We start from the raw sequence: 17,998 nt of genomic DNA, 5'->3' as shown, positions 1-17,998 counted from the left end.
CTCTGTCTCAGTAAGTCACTATTTCCTACTTGTCTAAATTAGACTAATCCGCATTCCTTTGTCGCAGTTACTGATGTTGGAAATCACCGCTGCTGACCTACGGGGAACACTATAAGACATTATATATAGTCAGCTTTTATATTCTATAAGCCAACTGTTAATCTGCAGAAGTTGTGCCAGTCCCCCTCATTAATGGTTCTGTTTCTAAATCCGGTGGTAATTTTTCACGATTACCACCATTCCAATATCGGGTTAAGAATTTAAACACTTAACCTGCGGGGTCCTGACATTGTCGCTTTAAATTAATAGTGATAGAGGTCGCAATGACGTGAAAGTCTACTGACGGACACCTGACTAGTCAGAATAACTTGCGCTCAGCATCCTGCTGCGATCGGAGATCTACAGCGTCGGTATGGAGGTAAGTCTGCTTACATTTAAATCGTTTTTTTACAGATTCGGATTTTGAGTGGAGGACTCATCGGAGTCAGAATTTTCTGCACCGTTAAAGCGTACCCTCTAAATCAGTGTTGTCAGGATTTTGTTTAGGTGGTGGTCCATTCTGGATACAGAATGGACCACCACCTAAACATTCTCATGGTTTCCTTGCCACGCTACAAATTACATACACTAAATTCATAAACAATTCCCTACATATAAACCATATCAATATATAAATTAAATCCATGGGCAAAAAGCAGCTCCTTTCTTCTAAACATCCACGCCTGAAATGAAATAATCTAGAATCAAAAAACTTTGGAAGGAAGGGCGCTCGTGGTGTAGTAATTAATGTACAATCAACAACAACTATAACATTGTAGGCCCCAAAGTGTCACTATTTATGATGCACTCATTCTGTCCATGAAACCAGTATAAATGGTAATAAGCAAATGTATCATGCTCCCAACACTTCAATGTATATAACAAACCTTCTGCTGACTCTCTCTGTAGCATCTTGTTTGGTGTACACATCTGTAGCATCTGCACCTGGTAGAATGGCATATTAGAAGTTGCAGGAGTGAGTTAAAAGACTGAAAGATAGGCACAAACCTAGTAAATAAAAACATTAGAGTTATTAGAGTTCATTAAGGAAAGTAACGCAAAAAAAGGAGTAACTTTGCTCCTTGGCAAAACCATGTTGCATTGGAGGGGGAAGTAAATTTAAAATGGGGTGGGAGATTTATAGTTGGAGCAGGGCATGTCCTAAATCAATTTATATGTCAGTGTAAAAACAAAGATATTAAGTATTTGTGTGCTTCATGACAAAAACAGAAAGTATTTAACTAATGTGCAAAATAATAAACTAATATGCACCACTTGCATTGTAACATGGTGTTTCCAGAAGAAACTTTTTTTACTCTTTTTTTGGCCTTACTTTCCATAGTGAATCAGACCCATTGTGTTTTGTTTACATGAAACTAATTGTTTGTGATCTCTATTCTCTAATGTTCTGAAAAGTAAACGGAAGTTATTAGATGGCCACAATGTCAAAGTTGCGATATCCAAAGCCAATTACATAATAAATACCATCAAAAAGATCTGAAAAAGAATACAAATATTTCATTATAAATTTATAAAATATAAGTAACAGGTTTAGCACTGTATCTTTTGAAATGTTTTATGAATGAAGCGCAGATGTTTTTAAATAAATACACTTATTTTGTTTCTGGCATATATTTGATACTTAAAAATACATGACATTTTAGGCCCTGTTTATGATGCACCCATGTTGTTCCTGAAACCAGTGTAAAACCAACATTAATTCCAGGAGACCCTAAGTTCCTTAATAAACTAATGATAAAACATGGCTCCCCTGGCTAAGACACCACAACACTTGTTCTAGTCTGTTACACTTCTACCAAGATTGACAAACTCAGTTCTGTCACTCGTTTAGTCTATTAATTACTCCCGTGTAAATGTAAGTTCTCTTCCCCCCTGATCTGGATGAAATCCGCTGCTCCTCACCCATTCTTACCCCTCTACCCTCTCCTCCGTTTATATTCCATTAGAAATTGCAAAACTTGTCAGTTTTCTGAGGTTTTGCCCTTTTCAATCTGTAGAAATCTTGTTTCTTTAGTTACATAATTGCACTGCTGTTAATAAGTTATTTGATGTTAGTTCTTTACTGTCACTCAATGAAAGTGTCTCTAAGTGTAACCAGGCTGGCTTATACTAAGTAGCAAAGACTTGAGGTTGCTTTGGAAATGCAGGGTGAAGCAGTGGTCAGCCATACCAGAGAGTCTGTGAGGAGAAGAGTAAGGAAGGAAGGAACAAGCTGACAGGAAGAGGTGCTGGATGTGTGAAGTGTGTCACAGCAACAGGAGAAGGAGTGAAGTGTATAGAGGAACAGAGGGATACCCAAGCTATGCAAAGAGAAGCTGGGTGTAGATTTGCACAGAGAGGTCTTGTAGCTGAATCATTGCAGAAAATCCACTATCAAGTCTCCTAAGCAGCCTGAGGGAGATTACACAGCAAAGCAAGCCTATGTGCAGAGAGAGACTCCCGCTATTAGCGAATTGCGTGTGAGCAGAGAGGGACAGCTAGCAAGATCAGGCTTGCAGTTAGTCCACGACCCAACAGTGGCTAAAACCCTCATCTTCAAAGGAGAGAGATAAGTAACAAAAACACACCAAACACTGTGACATTATTAATGCTGCACATATATCAGAGACTGTGTTACCTGTCAGAGATCTAATGAAAGTTGCCAACGTTTCAACAAGTGCACCAACGTTAATTAATTAACCTTACAAACTATTTAATATTGGCAGGATTGTAATTATTGTTGATTTATATTTTCACACTGTGTGTGGGTGCGTTGTGGGAGAGTTTGGGGCACCAGTGAATGTATGTGTGGTGGACATCTTGTTGTTTAGTTATTACTTTACTGTTGCCTTTGATTAATATCTTACCCGCTGTCCCAATTATCCTGTTTATAATTTCCCCATATTTAAATCTGCCTCTCCCATTTATTTGCCCCAAAATAGGGGCTTCCCAAGTCACCCCCTGGTGGATTCAGTCACAGTCCGCATCCCACCATACTGTGCAGAAGATTTGGGTGGAGGCACTGAAGCTAGATAGAACATTTCACCACTCCTGTTGGTGTGCTATGGAAAGGGGTGCTACATAAGAAATACATCAAATTATGCTAACATAGAATTTTTTTTAAAATAAATATTAATTCTGCATAGATGATGCAAGTGGGATCTCATTGAAAGTAATGCCCAACACCAACAACCATCACCTCAAACTATGTACAAAGCTGTCACTAAACAGGAAATATATTCCTAAATGAACACTTGCTACCCATTGAAGCTTATTAGAAGCTTGCTAAATGAAATCTCATTTTTGCATTTGGTGACATAATCAGCTTCCTGGATTCAGCATGGTTCTCCTCAATCTGCTCAGCTCTTTACATTGGAGCAAGCTGAATTTTACTCACCCCACAGTCACTTACCTTGAACCCATGTGCATACCTGAAAAGAAGTGCATACATGCATAACAAAAAGAAAAACAGAATTTGATCTATGTCTTTCACTTTTTCATAGTCATAAAATATCCTTGTACTGACAATCCTAAAATGTTATTTAGAAAATGCTGAATGAAAAGATAATTTCAGTATAGTGTTATTAATAAAAAAAAATGTCAAATGTAATATTCTATATTTAATATATATAATAAATTAATCACTCTAACCTGCACTACTTAAACTGCATATAATACTAAAACACGACTTTCAGTGGTAAACAGGATAACAGTTTTAGCAAGTGTGTATAATTCCAAAATAACTAAAAGGCAACTAAACCTAAAACTATTAGTTTTTTTGTATGAGACATGGAATTGAAATGCAGAGTCCACCATCACCCTATGTTAAACTGTCTACATACAGTAAGTGTTCGGTCACTTTGGTCAATTCAATCTAATTGCACATGCACTGGGCCAGTTGTGGTCAGGAGCAGGATGGGCTGGGGGTTAGGGGGCATCTGCCTCCCTGGCAAGTCCCATAGTGGGCTACCTTGGGCTGGGTCACTGGACCACCTGCATTTTTTTCCTTTAAAATGTTCCTAATAGGCTAGAATCAAGTCTCGCCACCTGGGCTAAAATTTATCAGCCCTCCCCTGGTTGTGGTCCCACCATACCTTACCTAAAGTGCTTGACACCCAAATCAGTGCAGCTTGGTCACCCAAATGTATGCCCAAATTTCTCCGTGCCAATGCATGTGTTGGAAGAATTAAAACTATGCAATAGTATAGGTACCAGTAGTCCTAAATTTCCAGGGACAGTCCTGTTTTAGGATTTGTGCCTGAAAATGTTTGATCCATGAAATGTCCCTACTTTCCAATAATGACTAAATGCATATAATCTCTCTCTTTTCTGGATGAAATTTCATTTTTATGATTTGTTTGTGTTCTCTAATATTTGCAAAATAAATATTTATTAAATATATATGAACGTTTAAAATACAAACAATTAAAAAAGAATCGTGTAATAAAAATATCATGATGGGGAATCGTAAAGTCTGCCTAGATTATGTTACACTAAGATGTTCCTGTTTAGCAGCACAGTGTCCCTGGAAACAATATTAAAATGTTGGCAACTATATAATATAATGTTTTGATTGTTAGAATGGGAGCGCAACGCTCTGTCTTCTGTGCAGCTCAATCCCCGGTAGTCTAGAGTAGGAGGAAGTGCGGCAGGACTTAGTGCCGAGTCTTCCGTTATACTGTGCTTGAGACGGACACAGCTCTGCATGTTAGTTAAACTGTAAAAACCCCAGAGACCTAACAAACAGTGACCAGAGGCTCTCCTAACCCAATAACGAAAGTCTGTGCCCACAACAGAGATATCACCCTGCATGGACATGCAGTATATGACAGCATATTAAAGATCCTGCTCCTGCATGTATATAAGTGAATACAGTAACCTGCATAAGACTGTATATAGGTTTCCTGCTGTACTGCAACAGTTATACATTCAACTGTGAGTACCTGCATAATCCGTTTATTACCAAGTTCAATAAAACAGCAACCTGGTTAAGTTAAAAGGCTTTGTGGGTTCACATCCACCAAACACCACTGACCAGTGTCGGACTGGGGCATGAAGGGCCCACCGGGGGCTGCAACGCCAGGGGCCCGCCAGAAGGGGTGTGGCCAGCCATCAAAGAGGCAAGACCGTCAGACACTAGAGGGGGAGTGATCAGCCCACAAAGGACAGCTAGCACCCTAGTGTAGTATAAAAAGAATGCAGTGTGTACATAAAGAGTACACAGTCTTGACCTGCCCCATAGATTGGGCAGAACAGTCACCAAAAAACAAAACAAAACAGGATTTTCCCACTAGACTCAGAACATTTGACAGACTGTCCTACCTGTTCTTGTCACCACCTGTGGCTGCTGGTTTCATTAGTAGCGGCTTGTCTGGATCCTGGAATTTTGGGGGCCCTATCTGGAAAAAAATGGGTACATTTAGAAAATTTCAACCAGTCCCGATCTTAAATCAATAGGACCCACAATTAAAAGATAAGCCTTCCTAAAGCCCCAACATTAAAGTAATAGCATTCCCATTTAATAAATTAACCTATTTCCCTCCCTTCAGACAACCCCAGCAATAAATTAATAGCATTTATGTATAATAAATATACCTATTTCTCGCAACCATCACTGCCATTAAATAATTCATGTTCACATTTAATAAATAGACCTCATGCTCCTCAAACTCAGCCCCACATTCAATTAATAGTCCCCAGACCACTTCATCTTAAATTAATAGTCCCCACTATAAAATTAAATTGCCGCATCACTCCACAAACAAAATAGCACCCATTAGTTAGCCACCAGCTACCACACACACATTACATTGCCACAAGCCCGCTGTGCCATCATACACACATTACTGTGCCCCTTCATCACCATGCTTATGATCAAACTGCGCCCTCCATGCTGCTTTTGCTCCCCCCTTCTCCTGGCCCCCCATCATCACCCTGTGTCATGCTGCTTTGGCCCCCCTTCACACTCTGCCATGCTGTGCTCTGCCCCCCCTTCACACTCTGCCATGCTGTGCTCTGCCCCCTTCACACTCTGCCATGCTGTGCTCTGCCCCCCCTTCCCACTCTGCCATGCTGTGCTCTGCCCCCTTCACACTCTGCCATGCTGTGCTCTGCCCCCCCTTCACACTCTGCCATGCTGTGCTCTGCCCCCCCTTTACACTCTGCCATGCTGTGCTCTGCCCCCTTCACACTCTGCCATGCTGTGCTCTGCCCCCCCTTCACACTCTGCAATGCTGCTCTGTCCCCCCCATTCACACTCCATGGCATGGCAGTTCACATGCCCTTATTGCCCCTCATCTTTCATGCCACATTGTTTCTCTCCCTCTTCCTCAAAATGACAGGCTGCGCGTTTTACTGACCTTATCAGAAATGGCTTCTGCTGCTCCTGCATTGTTCATGTAGCTCCTCTGGGTGGCAGGAGTCAGGACCTCTCCAACTGTGGGCAGTTCTTCTTTCCAGATAAGTCATGTGACATGACTCATCTACCAACGACTGTGCTGTACAGCGCATGTGCAGTGAGCCACAGTCGCGTCTGGGCTCTCTGCACTTCAATCACCAGGTTGTCACCCAGGGCCGCCATCAGAAATCGCGGGGGCCCAGTACAATGAAGCAGGCAGGGCCCCCCGATGACCCCTCCCCCCCCGATGAACCAGGGCCGTCTTTCTGACTGGGCACGATGGGCAGGTGCCCGGGGGCCCAGGGGGAAAGGGGGCCCAAGGCAATGGGAAAGAAAAATCCTGTAGAAAAAAAAACGAAAAAGAAAAACAACTTACCTTTTGTGGTCACGATCCGGCTCCCTCCCTGGTCCCCTCTTCCATGAAGGGGGTCGGACTTAGGCGATTGAAAGGTAAGTTAAGGGGGGCATGTATATATATATATATATATGTATATATGTATATATATATATATATATATATATATATATATATCTATATATCTATATATATATATATATATATATATATATATATATATATATATATAAAAATATTAGGGGAGAGGGAGAGAGAGATAGAATTCAGGCAAGTTTGCGTTCCAAAAGCCGAACTTCCTGTTGCTGGAACATGCGTTCCACTGCAGAAGTTAAGGGCTGAAGGTACAGTTACGGCTCTGCCCGCTGTCCTCTAGTCCCGGCTGAAGACAGCGGGCCAAATAGAGATAGAGTGTAGTGCAGCACTTCTATTGCAGGTGGAGCTGCCAGAGGGAAATAGGGAACCCCTATCCCTAATAATAAGAGTAAATATGAAGAATTCCTCGGCGCTGTGAAAGTTTGGTGTCAATGTAGTCAGTTTATTAACATACAGTCAGCATACATGTTTCTGGCCAGACCAAAAAACAACAAACCCAATGGGTATATATCAAAACAAATGGGTGGTAAATAAAATACACAGGATTTAATAGCGGAGGATAAACCTCAAATATTGTAGGCAATGTCCTTATAGTCCCAGTAATAGTGGGGCAGGGACTGACACAACCAGATGGGCATAGTGGATTTTCCAGAAATGTCCAGCAAATGGTGAAATAGCCTGTGAGTAATGTCCCAGATGTTTAGCATATGTAAGTTCTCCACAAGTGTGGGATAAAAAGTCAATAAATGTCCGTGGTAGCAGGCAGTGAATCAAGTCCAGACGGCCACAACAATGAATACAATGTGAACTTACATTTGAGGGGAGATGGTCGCCTTCCGATTCCTTCCTCTCTCTGAATTGGGGTAAGTAAGCTGTGATAGAGAGTGTTTGCTGGAAGTCGCGCTGTCTCATCTTCTGGTGCGCGCATGCGCAGAGAGGTGCTGGCGGCCCTGCTGTCACCTATTTGGAACAATGGACCCAGCGGGGGCGTAGCTAACAGACCCAGCGGGGGGTGTGGCTAACCAGTCCGACGCTGCCGCTGACACCTTTTACCAACACCAAAAGGTATAACCAATATTGATCACATCATCTGTAGTCAATAAGTAAATAATTAATAAGATGGGTTAAAAACCTCATGTAGCAAAGATAACGATGATACTTGCATTCAGTTTCAGTTATCCATTACAAACCTCATCCAAACATTTAGGAGTGTGTAAAATATACATCCACCCTTTCATATAGAGTGTATGTATTTGCACTGTCTGCCTCATATAGGCCTGAATGCTTATTGCAGACTAACGTGTGTATTTGGAGTTGCACATATTTTAATATATACTACACGAAACACAATATCAGGATGCGACCAAATCGAGATACATTTAAAGTGTATCTTGATATGGCCACAGTTAAGACTTGGTTGATTACTGCTAAAACATTGGAATAAATTGTGTGAGGAACCCTAGCAAAATCTCCCCCCTGCAGAGTTTACTAGCTGCAGGCTATGCCAGACTGGGCTGATCACAGAGTGACTCAAAGCGTATGTTTTCCCTGTTACATATGTGCACTCCAGCCCCAGTCTGATGAGCCAAGGCAGAATTCCATAGAGTAATTTGGTCTGTAAATAAAGGGGGCCCATCCACTTTGTAAACTGGGTCCCTTCCCAACCCCACTGGGCTGATAGGGCAGAGGTAATGTGTTAACACTCAAATAATCATTAGTTTAGTGTGTGAAACTACAAGCTCCTAATGTCCATGCAGCCTTTAACTACTTGGGCTTGTAGAACTACAAGTATACTTCCCAACATGTCTGTCCCTGGCAGGGGAACAGTGGTGTGTGGGCATGTCACAATGGGGGCATGACAAAGAGGCAACGGGGGCATGGCCATGCCCCAGACGGGGAGCATGTGAACGGCTTTTAAAGGGGCTGTTCCAAAATCCAGAATAAAGCTGCTGTCTGTGGCTGTGCTGTGTTATATGCAATTTAGACAATTTAGTGCTTTTGCTCAAATAGAAACATTATGGACTCACACATATTTTGCCGTTAGTAAATTATTTTTAATAAGATGGACCAGTGCTTACAGGTTAAATCCCTACAGTCACCCACATCATCATCATCATCATCAGTTATTTATATAGCGCCATTAATTCCGCAGCGCTGTACAGAGAACACACTCACATCAGTCCTTGCCCCATTGGAGCTTACAGTCTAAATTCCCTAATATACACACACAGACCTACTTTTTCACAAAGGTATGTTGTTTAGGGGGTGCAAACATGTAAAAATAGGCTTCCATGTGATGAATTCATATAAATACATAAAATTATGTAAAAAAGTAATGGTTAAATATATATATTGTAATACAATAGACTGTAAAAATTCACATATAAACATACTTGCCTATCCTCTCAGAATATCAGGAAACTCCATAATTTTGAGGAGTGCTTCCAGAAGAGTAGTCCACCCTCCTGTATCTCACCCCATCTTCTTGCGAAGTGGGCGGGCAGGGTCCTGTTGAAGTGAATCGTGGCATTGCACACAGTGGGGCGTAGCCATGATAATGCAGATCATGTTGTCACAAACCCCAGTACTTGCTCCTTGCAGGATTGGTATGAAATGTAGACATAAAAAGTATGCATATAAATATGAATAAAAAATAAGCACAAGAAGTGTAATAAATAAATATATGAATTATTTCAGGTAAGTTAAAATACACATGGTTTTATTTATAAAGTATATATATATATATATATATATATATATATATATAATGCATGACAATAAAAATGCATTAAAATTAAAGCATAAGAATCAATATCTTAAATTTGAATATAAATCATAAATAAAAATATGAGTATATACAGTGGGAAATTAGATTTGCTGGTATGGAAAACCAAGTGAATGGTCGGGGGCTGCCTAGGCAAAGCTTTCGGGATCTTGGTAGTGTGAATTCAGTTTTAGATGCTTTTTAATACTCATGAAAATGTAAATGGATGACAGTAATGTGAAAAACACAAAAGGAATGGAGATTTGTGTGATGCAGAAATATATTTTTAAATAAATACCCAAGTACTTTAATTATTATTTCTATGAGGCTAAATGTGCTCTTGCTTTTCCTCCCTCCTGCTTGCTCCAAGTCACAGAACCTGGCAGCTCCTCTGCACTAAGCACCTTGCACTCTAGGGCACTCTGCACATTTTACCAGCCCCATGATGCAGTTTTCTTTCCCTCCCCGCATCATACCAAACCCCCTACCACAACCACACAAAGCACATAATCCTTTACAAGCACCATCAGCAAATCTTATGCTCACATGCTCTGTAAACTAAGCAAGGCATGTGTGCTGCTTGAAAGGAAGTGGGGAGAACATGTGCCGGCATGTCATACAAGGTCATACCAATCCCACTTAAAGCACTGAGTATCATAGTTGCCTACTCTCCCTGAATGTCCGGGAGACTCACAAATTTTTGTGAGTTCTCTTGAACTCCCGAGAGAGTAGGCAAAAATCCCAGATCCAGCTGTCTCCGTTGTTGAAGATGGGTGGGGGCGGGGCTAAATGCGGCATTGTGGACCCACCCCCTACTGCGATTGGGCGAAACTGCATAAGATAGACAGGGCGGAGCCTAACGGCGCCCCACACATGGCCACGCCCCTTTACCGGACCCCCTCCCAGACAGCTGCCTTCAAAAGTAGACAAGTATGCTGAGTATATATAAAAAACAATCAGCATATTTACTCAATATTGTTAATAATAAAACAATAAATAATAAAACATTAAGCAGTCGATAGTGTAGTAGAAGTAATATGTATCATAGATGAGTACATAGCTAAAGGAAAGAAAAGGACATAAAACATATCATTAAAAATCTAAAAGACCAGAACAAATAATAAAAAAAGGAGGAGATGAGGAATAAACCAAAGTGAAAAAGCAACAGATCAAAGGACATGGGGCCTGATTCATTAAGGATCTTAACTTGAGAAACTTCTTATTTCAGTCTCCTGGACAAAACCATGCTACAATACAAGGGGTGCAAATTGGTATTCTGTTTTGCACATAAGTTAAATACTGACTGCTTTTTCATGTAGCACACAAATACTTGATAGCTTATTTGTACACTGAAATTTAAAGTTGATATTTAATGAATCAGGCCCATTGTTTGCAATTTAAAAGGCCAATAAGATTATCTCTGACAAAATATTTTTAGACGGGACTGTGTCCATTTTTCATTTGTGTCATAATATACAAAATATTTGTATTCAAGACATTCATAAGGTGTTGTAAAAATGTGGCCTTATTTGTCTACCCACAGCAAAGATATGGTCAGGATCTCCAGTTAGCTCTGATCAGACACTATCAGTTCCATGTGTAAAAAATAATTCATAAAGCTTGCTACCTATGAGCTATGCACAATATCTATAAATATCTAAAAATAAAGATAACAATCTTATCACAATGAAAGTCGACCAGCAAACCACTCAAACCTCTTGGTCTCTGTATAACAGGAATGCGACCTAAAGCTTTCTAAGCACTTCACACGTCAAATTAATTTCTGTCCACACTACAGCCATAGCAAGTAGGAAGGAGAGATAAACCTGGGCAGATAACCTGATCCTTTAATCATTCGTGGACTGACCTTATAACAGTCTGGACTGACACCATGGCCTACCATTCAACTTCACAGCTTCTGTGTCCTGTGTTCTGTTCATACGGTTGTGTCTCATCCATCAAGAAAAGATCAGACAGCCGGCTTAAATCAATGATTGTATGTTAAAGCACTTACCTGATTTATAAGATGCACGATTACTGAAGAAATGTCTCATGACCCCTCCAAGACTTCATGAGATTAGACCATCCATTCAAAGCACCAGAAATATTGTCTGCAAATTAATTTTCCAATGTGTATAAAGTGATTTTGCAAGGAGAGTAGAAACTAGATGAAAAAAATAAAAAGTTTATTTAACTAATTGATGAAAATAAGGAATTGCACAGTTTATGTGATCACCGTTGTTCTGACTGTCTCACAAAGAACATAGGTTTTTGTCACACTAGTGCTGTCTCATTTATACATCATAAATTATACAAAACAAGACAAAAACAGTTATGACTTTAGCTGTAGAGGGCAGTAGAGGTGAAAAGCCATGGCTTCATAATGATGAGTAGAAAAGAGTTGAAATGCAGTTTCCAGTTTGTATAAGCCAGTTAAAAAGAAGTGAGATAGTGAGATACCTGTACGCTGACTGATATCTCAGAAGATAGTTTGAATATGAGACAATCTGTTAATTATTTCAGTTCTTAAAGGAGAAATAACAAATTCAAATATATATATAGCTTATATAATAATATATGAATATGATATAATATGTAAAAGTGAAAGGTGTCTAACTTACTCATTCTTGATCACTTTTGTTTATTATTCAGTGGTTTGTTTTGGTGGGGATTTACATAACATTGTTGAGAATGGTCTATAAACAATTTAGATTACACTTTTACACAAAGTGCTATGCTATTTAACATGTTAACTGACGCAATAAAATATGAGTGATGTGGATGTGATGTTGTCAGGGTTACTTGCCTTTCTAGTGAAGTGTTGAAATAAAAAGTTATACTGACTTTCACCTACATTAGATGTTGTGAATAGTTTGTAATGAATGCAAACTATGGTTCTGAAGACTTACATTTAAATAAAAATGTGATAACATCAGAAAAGTCTCAGCTTGAGTGTAGTTGTAATAAGCAATCTGTAGATATTCGGCAGTAAAACCAAAAACTTGTTTCTAATAGCGCATTATGCCATCTGGTGGGCATTTCACTTTCTGAGACGTAACATGTATGCATTTTGTCTACTCAAAGTCCCAGGTCATAACTGTTCCTGTTTTCAGTTGTTCTCAATATTAATCCCAGTCAATTAATGTTTAACAAGAAGTACAATCCAGTATATTTTGCCAATAACATTTTACAATTGAAGATATTTTTAGCTTACAGAAATCATGAACCAAGACTCACTTAACCATCAATAGCCAGATAAACAATCATCTGGTCCTATAATTCCCTCTTTAACCTCTTTCAGCCTTCATCAACTAACTAGTGCTGGCCGCATGTGCTGCCACCCAGTTAGCCTCATAAAAATGGCACTAAATAATAGTATACAATGCCCCCATATCTTTGACTTTTCCAGATTTGGTTCATACTGGTCAAAAGTTATGGTCAACCAATGTCAAGGTGTGAATTCATTAGTGCATCCTCGATACGTGGTCATTTGAACTGACTACCTAATGACAGAGTCTTACCTAATGTGTGGATAAATTGACCACAGATCTGATAGTACAGTAGTGTTGCCAAAAGGCCGAGTTGACCAATGTGTCAACACAATTCTCCTGCGTGTGAAGATGGTCAGCTCTTGACTTCATGTTTAGGCTTCTCTTTTCTTTTGCTATCCGTACCAGTTTAACTTACCGTCTTCCATATCTCCATTCTTAACAGTCAACCTTTCATTCCCAATTGCTTATGCTTCTCCAAAAAAGACAGCTAGCTTAGTGTATTATCCATAACCATTCAGCACCTCAACAATGCTCCAAAAAACAGACTCTCTCCTATTTACTCCATGCATGTCATGATTCAACCTGTGTACATTATAATCACTAATGTGCCCTAGACCAAATTGCCCCTGCCACTCTCTGCCCTCTTAGCTGCAGCTAACTTAACTTCTACTAAAATAAACAGATATGATTATTATTATTATTATTATTATTATTATTATTATTATTATATTATTATTTAGCAGTACAGACTGGCCAGGGTTTTATACTAACTGAAGATCCTGCCTGATGCTTTATGGATGTCAGGTAGTAAAACATCACCCTTGCCCGGCATTCCTCATTGCAACACACTGGGACTGATGGAGAGTTGGACATAAAATGGGAGTAAATTATTCTTGAAGAAAGAGTGTATTTCTGCTCCTATGGAGAGCCGTATGCATCACGAGATGCGTCCAGTTACGATACATCTGTATAGCAGGTGTACAATATATTCCTCCAGCCATCGTATCAGGAGGTCTGCATGAGCCGCATTTGCATGAACACACCTCCAGTGTACTCTGCCTGGCCTTTATGTGCCCTTCTGTCCCCCGTCCCGCCTCTCCAGGTACACGTGGACATAAGCGCCAGAATCACACATGTCTGCATAGGAGCATATGCATGCCTCCAGTTTCTGCCATGTGCATAGTGAATTCACGTAAGATACACTACGTAATCTATGACCCACTCTGCAGCAAACCCACTGAGTACTTCATATGCAAGTTGTAAGTGTCATCCCACCAAACAGCCCCAGATAATAGCTAATTTTCATTATACCTTAGGTGAAGTGAGTAAAAGCACCAGAATAAAAGGAGATACAGTTTTGCTTTCTTTATAATGGTGGGTGATAAAAACTGTAAAATTCATTTTAATGAGGCTTTACTAATAAAATCACAATTTTTCAGATGAAAATTAAATAATTTCTGTTGATTGTGTTCAGATACTTGTACTGTACATAGATCATTTATCTGAGGATTAAAGCAAAGTAGCAAATTCTGTAATGGAATTTGTGAACTGAAAATCCATATGCTGGGACTCATCATAATACTTTCATTGGACTTATTTTAATAGAATTGTGTTTATACCTGTTTAATATAGTAGAGCCTTATGACATTGTAAAGGTCTTTCAACAAAATAATAAGCACAATGTATACTCATTTTACTACTAAATAAATAACCATTTGCCAAATAAATTGAAAACAACAGAATTGGCTTTTTATTCTGTATTTTATGAACCCAGTCCGAATGTAGATAACAGTTCAAGTTCTTTTACTAATAGCTTGTTTTGATGTTGTATTCTATTTAATTTTTGATATTTATATGAGACTAATAAATGTTTCTTCAATGGCTTAAAGTATTTAGATTGTATGTTGATCAAATTTGTGATTTAGCTATGTATGTTGTTTTGGTTTCTGCAGGTATGGTGATATGGTCCCGAAGACAATAGCTGGAAAGATATTTGGTTCCATATGCTCCCTGAGTGGTGTGTTGGTCATTGCATTACCAGTTCCTGTAATAGTTTCCAACTTTAGCCGGATATACCACCAGAATCAACGAGCAGACAAACGCAGAGCGCAAAAGGTAATAGATATATATATACCTTACTTTATGTTTAAAAAAGCCTACAACAATAATTAAGTCATCAATGAGTTGTGGATATGTGTGTCCTGCCACTTATTTACATAGCAGTAAAACATACTGGCCTGATTCATCAAGGAAAGCAAAGTGAACAGAATTTGGCGTTTCTTAAAATTGGATGGCAACTGCATGCACGTATGTTTCCATTTGAATATGGGTATAAATACTCTCTGGCTATACGCTACTTGCTGTATGCAGATTGACAGAGCACACTGCAGGATACACACAATACCTATATGCAATATAAAGTCCCAGCAGAATATATAAAACAAAATGTAATACATTAACACATGTTAATACTATAATCATCAATACAAATACATTTAAAAACATAATGTTAACGTGAAATACATTTATTAGAATGTTATTAAGGCCTACTGTACATAAAATGCATTTTTATAGTTGCTCTTAATTGCAAACACATATTCTGGCATGCATACACGTCCTTCATCACTATCAATCAGCATTGACATCTGCCCTGTAGCTAGTGCAAGTGATACAATTAAACATCAGAGATGCCCAAAGCTTGAATCAGACAAATGTGCGTGTGCTGGACCTTGGCAAGCCCTTCCTGTACATTGCCTAGGTGCATACGCCCCTTCCCTCCCCATTCAACCCTTTGCATTTACAGATTAATTGCATGCACTTGCATTCAGTGGCGCAAAGTCCATTTATGAGAGCAATTTCACACCAACTACGTCACGCAATGGGACTTACGTTCCTTAATGAATCAGGCCCACTGGGTGCAGTAATATTGTGCATTCAGACGTCAGTACTTAACTGCAGAATTTAATTATACTTTATATCTCAGAGCAGGAAAAATGCCACTGTTGGTCTCGCGTGGGAGTATAAAACTGTAATGCAAAGATTGACATGTTCAGGGCTCAATGGAAGCACAGAGAATAGGATATAGGGATCCTCCCACTTAAGCACAAATGGCTTAATGCCTATCTTTGTGTTTATTACATATCTGAATCAGAGAACTATCGTTGTCAAGCAAAGCTTAAAATTTAGCCAGTGCCGCAACTATAACTGTTTTAAAGGAAGCATTTAAACTGTGACATTTGTAGATCAAAGCTTAAAAAAATAAAAAAAAACTTTTACACGTACCAGTTGGAAATTATGAAGATCAGGGGTCTAGGATAAAATAAATGTGTTGTTGGGTTGACTAATTTCATCATGCTGGATGGAGTTCGCTTTTTAGTTTATAAATAATTTAGGGCAGTATTATAGTGTTCTTGCCTTTTGGCACTTGAAATCTTTAATGCAGATCCAGTTGCTTGACCTGTGTGCAAAAAATGGGTATGTGCCCAATTTGAATTTACCTATGTGCAGCCAAATGGATAGCTCCAAGCATTCTTTAATCCGCCAAACCAGTCACATAGTATGATAGCCAGCAAATGCAGTAAGTTGATGACTGCATATTCTATCAGAGCGCAGTCCTCTTCAGACCGCATCAACCTCTGATTCAGACCTTATCTGATTATGATTAGCAGTTGATTTTGGTGCCTTTACAGATGTAGCATACATCCAATTGTCTTCTAATACCAGGTGATTTAATTTTTCTATTTAAGGAAAGACATTGCATCACATCAAGTGTGTTTCCCCAATTGTAAACTCTTTGCAAGACATTTTTCTGCCACCAGATGAGAATCGTACTACACACATTATATGAAAGAAAATTATGCAGCACCTCATTAATGTTCTTTGTGAATGACACTGCTATGTTTGCACCCAGGTTAAATAATTGAATTGGCAGTCTGAGAAGAGGTACCCGTCAATTACTCACAGAAACCATACATCTGAATAGCAGATATATTAAAGCTGATTGACAGTTATTTCCACTCTGAACACTTTAAAATTTAAAAATGAGTGGTGTCCCCCCACCCCTATATTTCCAACCCGCCCCCGTGTTAGACGGTCTGGGCTGGTTTACACCATAAAGGGAGACCATGATTTTGATCTCCTGTTAGAGAGAAAAACAGACCAAGAGGCATATTTACTAAACTGTGGGTTTAAAAAAGTGGAGATGTTGCCTATAGCAACCAATCAGGTTCTAGCTGTCATTATGTAGAATGTACTAAATAAATGATAACTAGAATCTGATTGGTTGCTATAGGCAACATCTCCACTTTTTCAAACCCTCAGTTTAGTAAATATACCCCTAGCTTGCGAGCAGGGCCATGTTACCTCTTTGTCTGTTTTACCCAGTTTGTCTCTTACTGTATTTGTCCCCAATTGTAAAGCGCTACGGAATATGTTGGCGCTATATAAATAAATTATGATGATGATGATGATATACCCCAAGGCTGATGAGTGCAGCGATATTGCCTCTATTGGAGAGGTGCAAAACAGAAGATCCTTCCCCATCCCAAAAACTACAAGTCCTACTCTGAAAAGGAGGGCTGAGGATTATTAATAAGATTGGGACCTCTAAAGTGACATGTATGATGGATAAGGATCTCAATGAATGAACTCCACTGATTTCCACTATAGCAGGTGTGCCCATGTTTGTATCTATCCCTGGAACTGGAATACACTATAGCAAGGGAACCTCCGCTCTACATCATAACTGGTTCAATACTGGTGTACATACTCTTAGTATGGCATATTCTATTTGTGGGTGACCCTTTAATCAGAAGCAATACATATTTCTAGACTGTATTTCCCTTTATACGTTTTTTATAAGCTCAGCCAAAATCACTTCACGGACTTCACCTACCAAAGACGGTTCCACATACACATAAATTTCTCACCCACTTGGCTAAGAACTTATTCCAAAAATAAATTAAAAGTGAGGAATTATTCCCATTGTTTTTCAACACCCTAATGTTGATGGTGAAGGTCAAGTCTGGTCCTAAACTTTTAATGAGTCCAATAAATTGCAATATGTAATAAAAATG

At 39.3% G+C, this 17,998-nt stretch overlaps 1 protein-coding gene across 2 annotated transcripts in view; it reads left to right on the top strand.

The window, feature by feature from the left end:
- Nucleotides 1–17,998, top strand: part of KCND2 (potassium voltage-gated channel subfamily D member 2) — a 375,371-nt gene that overhangs the window by 296,804 nt on the left and 60,569 nt on the right. For both annotated transcript variants that reach the window (XM_075208964.1, XM_075208963.1), the window contains exon 2: nt 14,876–15,038. In XM_075208964.1, the coding sequence (XP_075065065.1) occupies nt 14,876–15,038 (163 nt within the window). The remainder of the gene's footprint in view (nt 1–14,875; nt 15,039–17,998) is intronic.

The sequence above is a fragment of the Mixophyes fleayi genome, chromosome 4 (genome assembly GCF_038048845.1).
Source record: "Mixophyes fleayi isolate aMixFle1 chromosome 4, aMixFle1.hap1, whole genome shotgun sequence".
Lineage (NCBI taxonomy): Eukaryota > Metazoa > Chordata > Amphibia > Anura > Limnodynastidae > Mixophyes > Mixophyes fleayi.
Note: the sequence above shows the minus strand (reverse complement) of the source record. Positions and strands in the feature narration are given on the sequence as shown.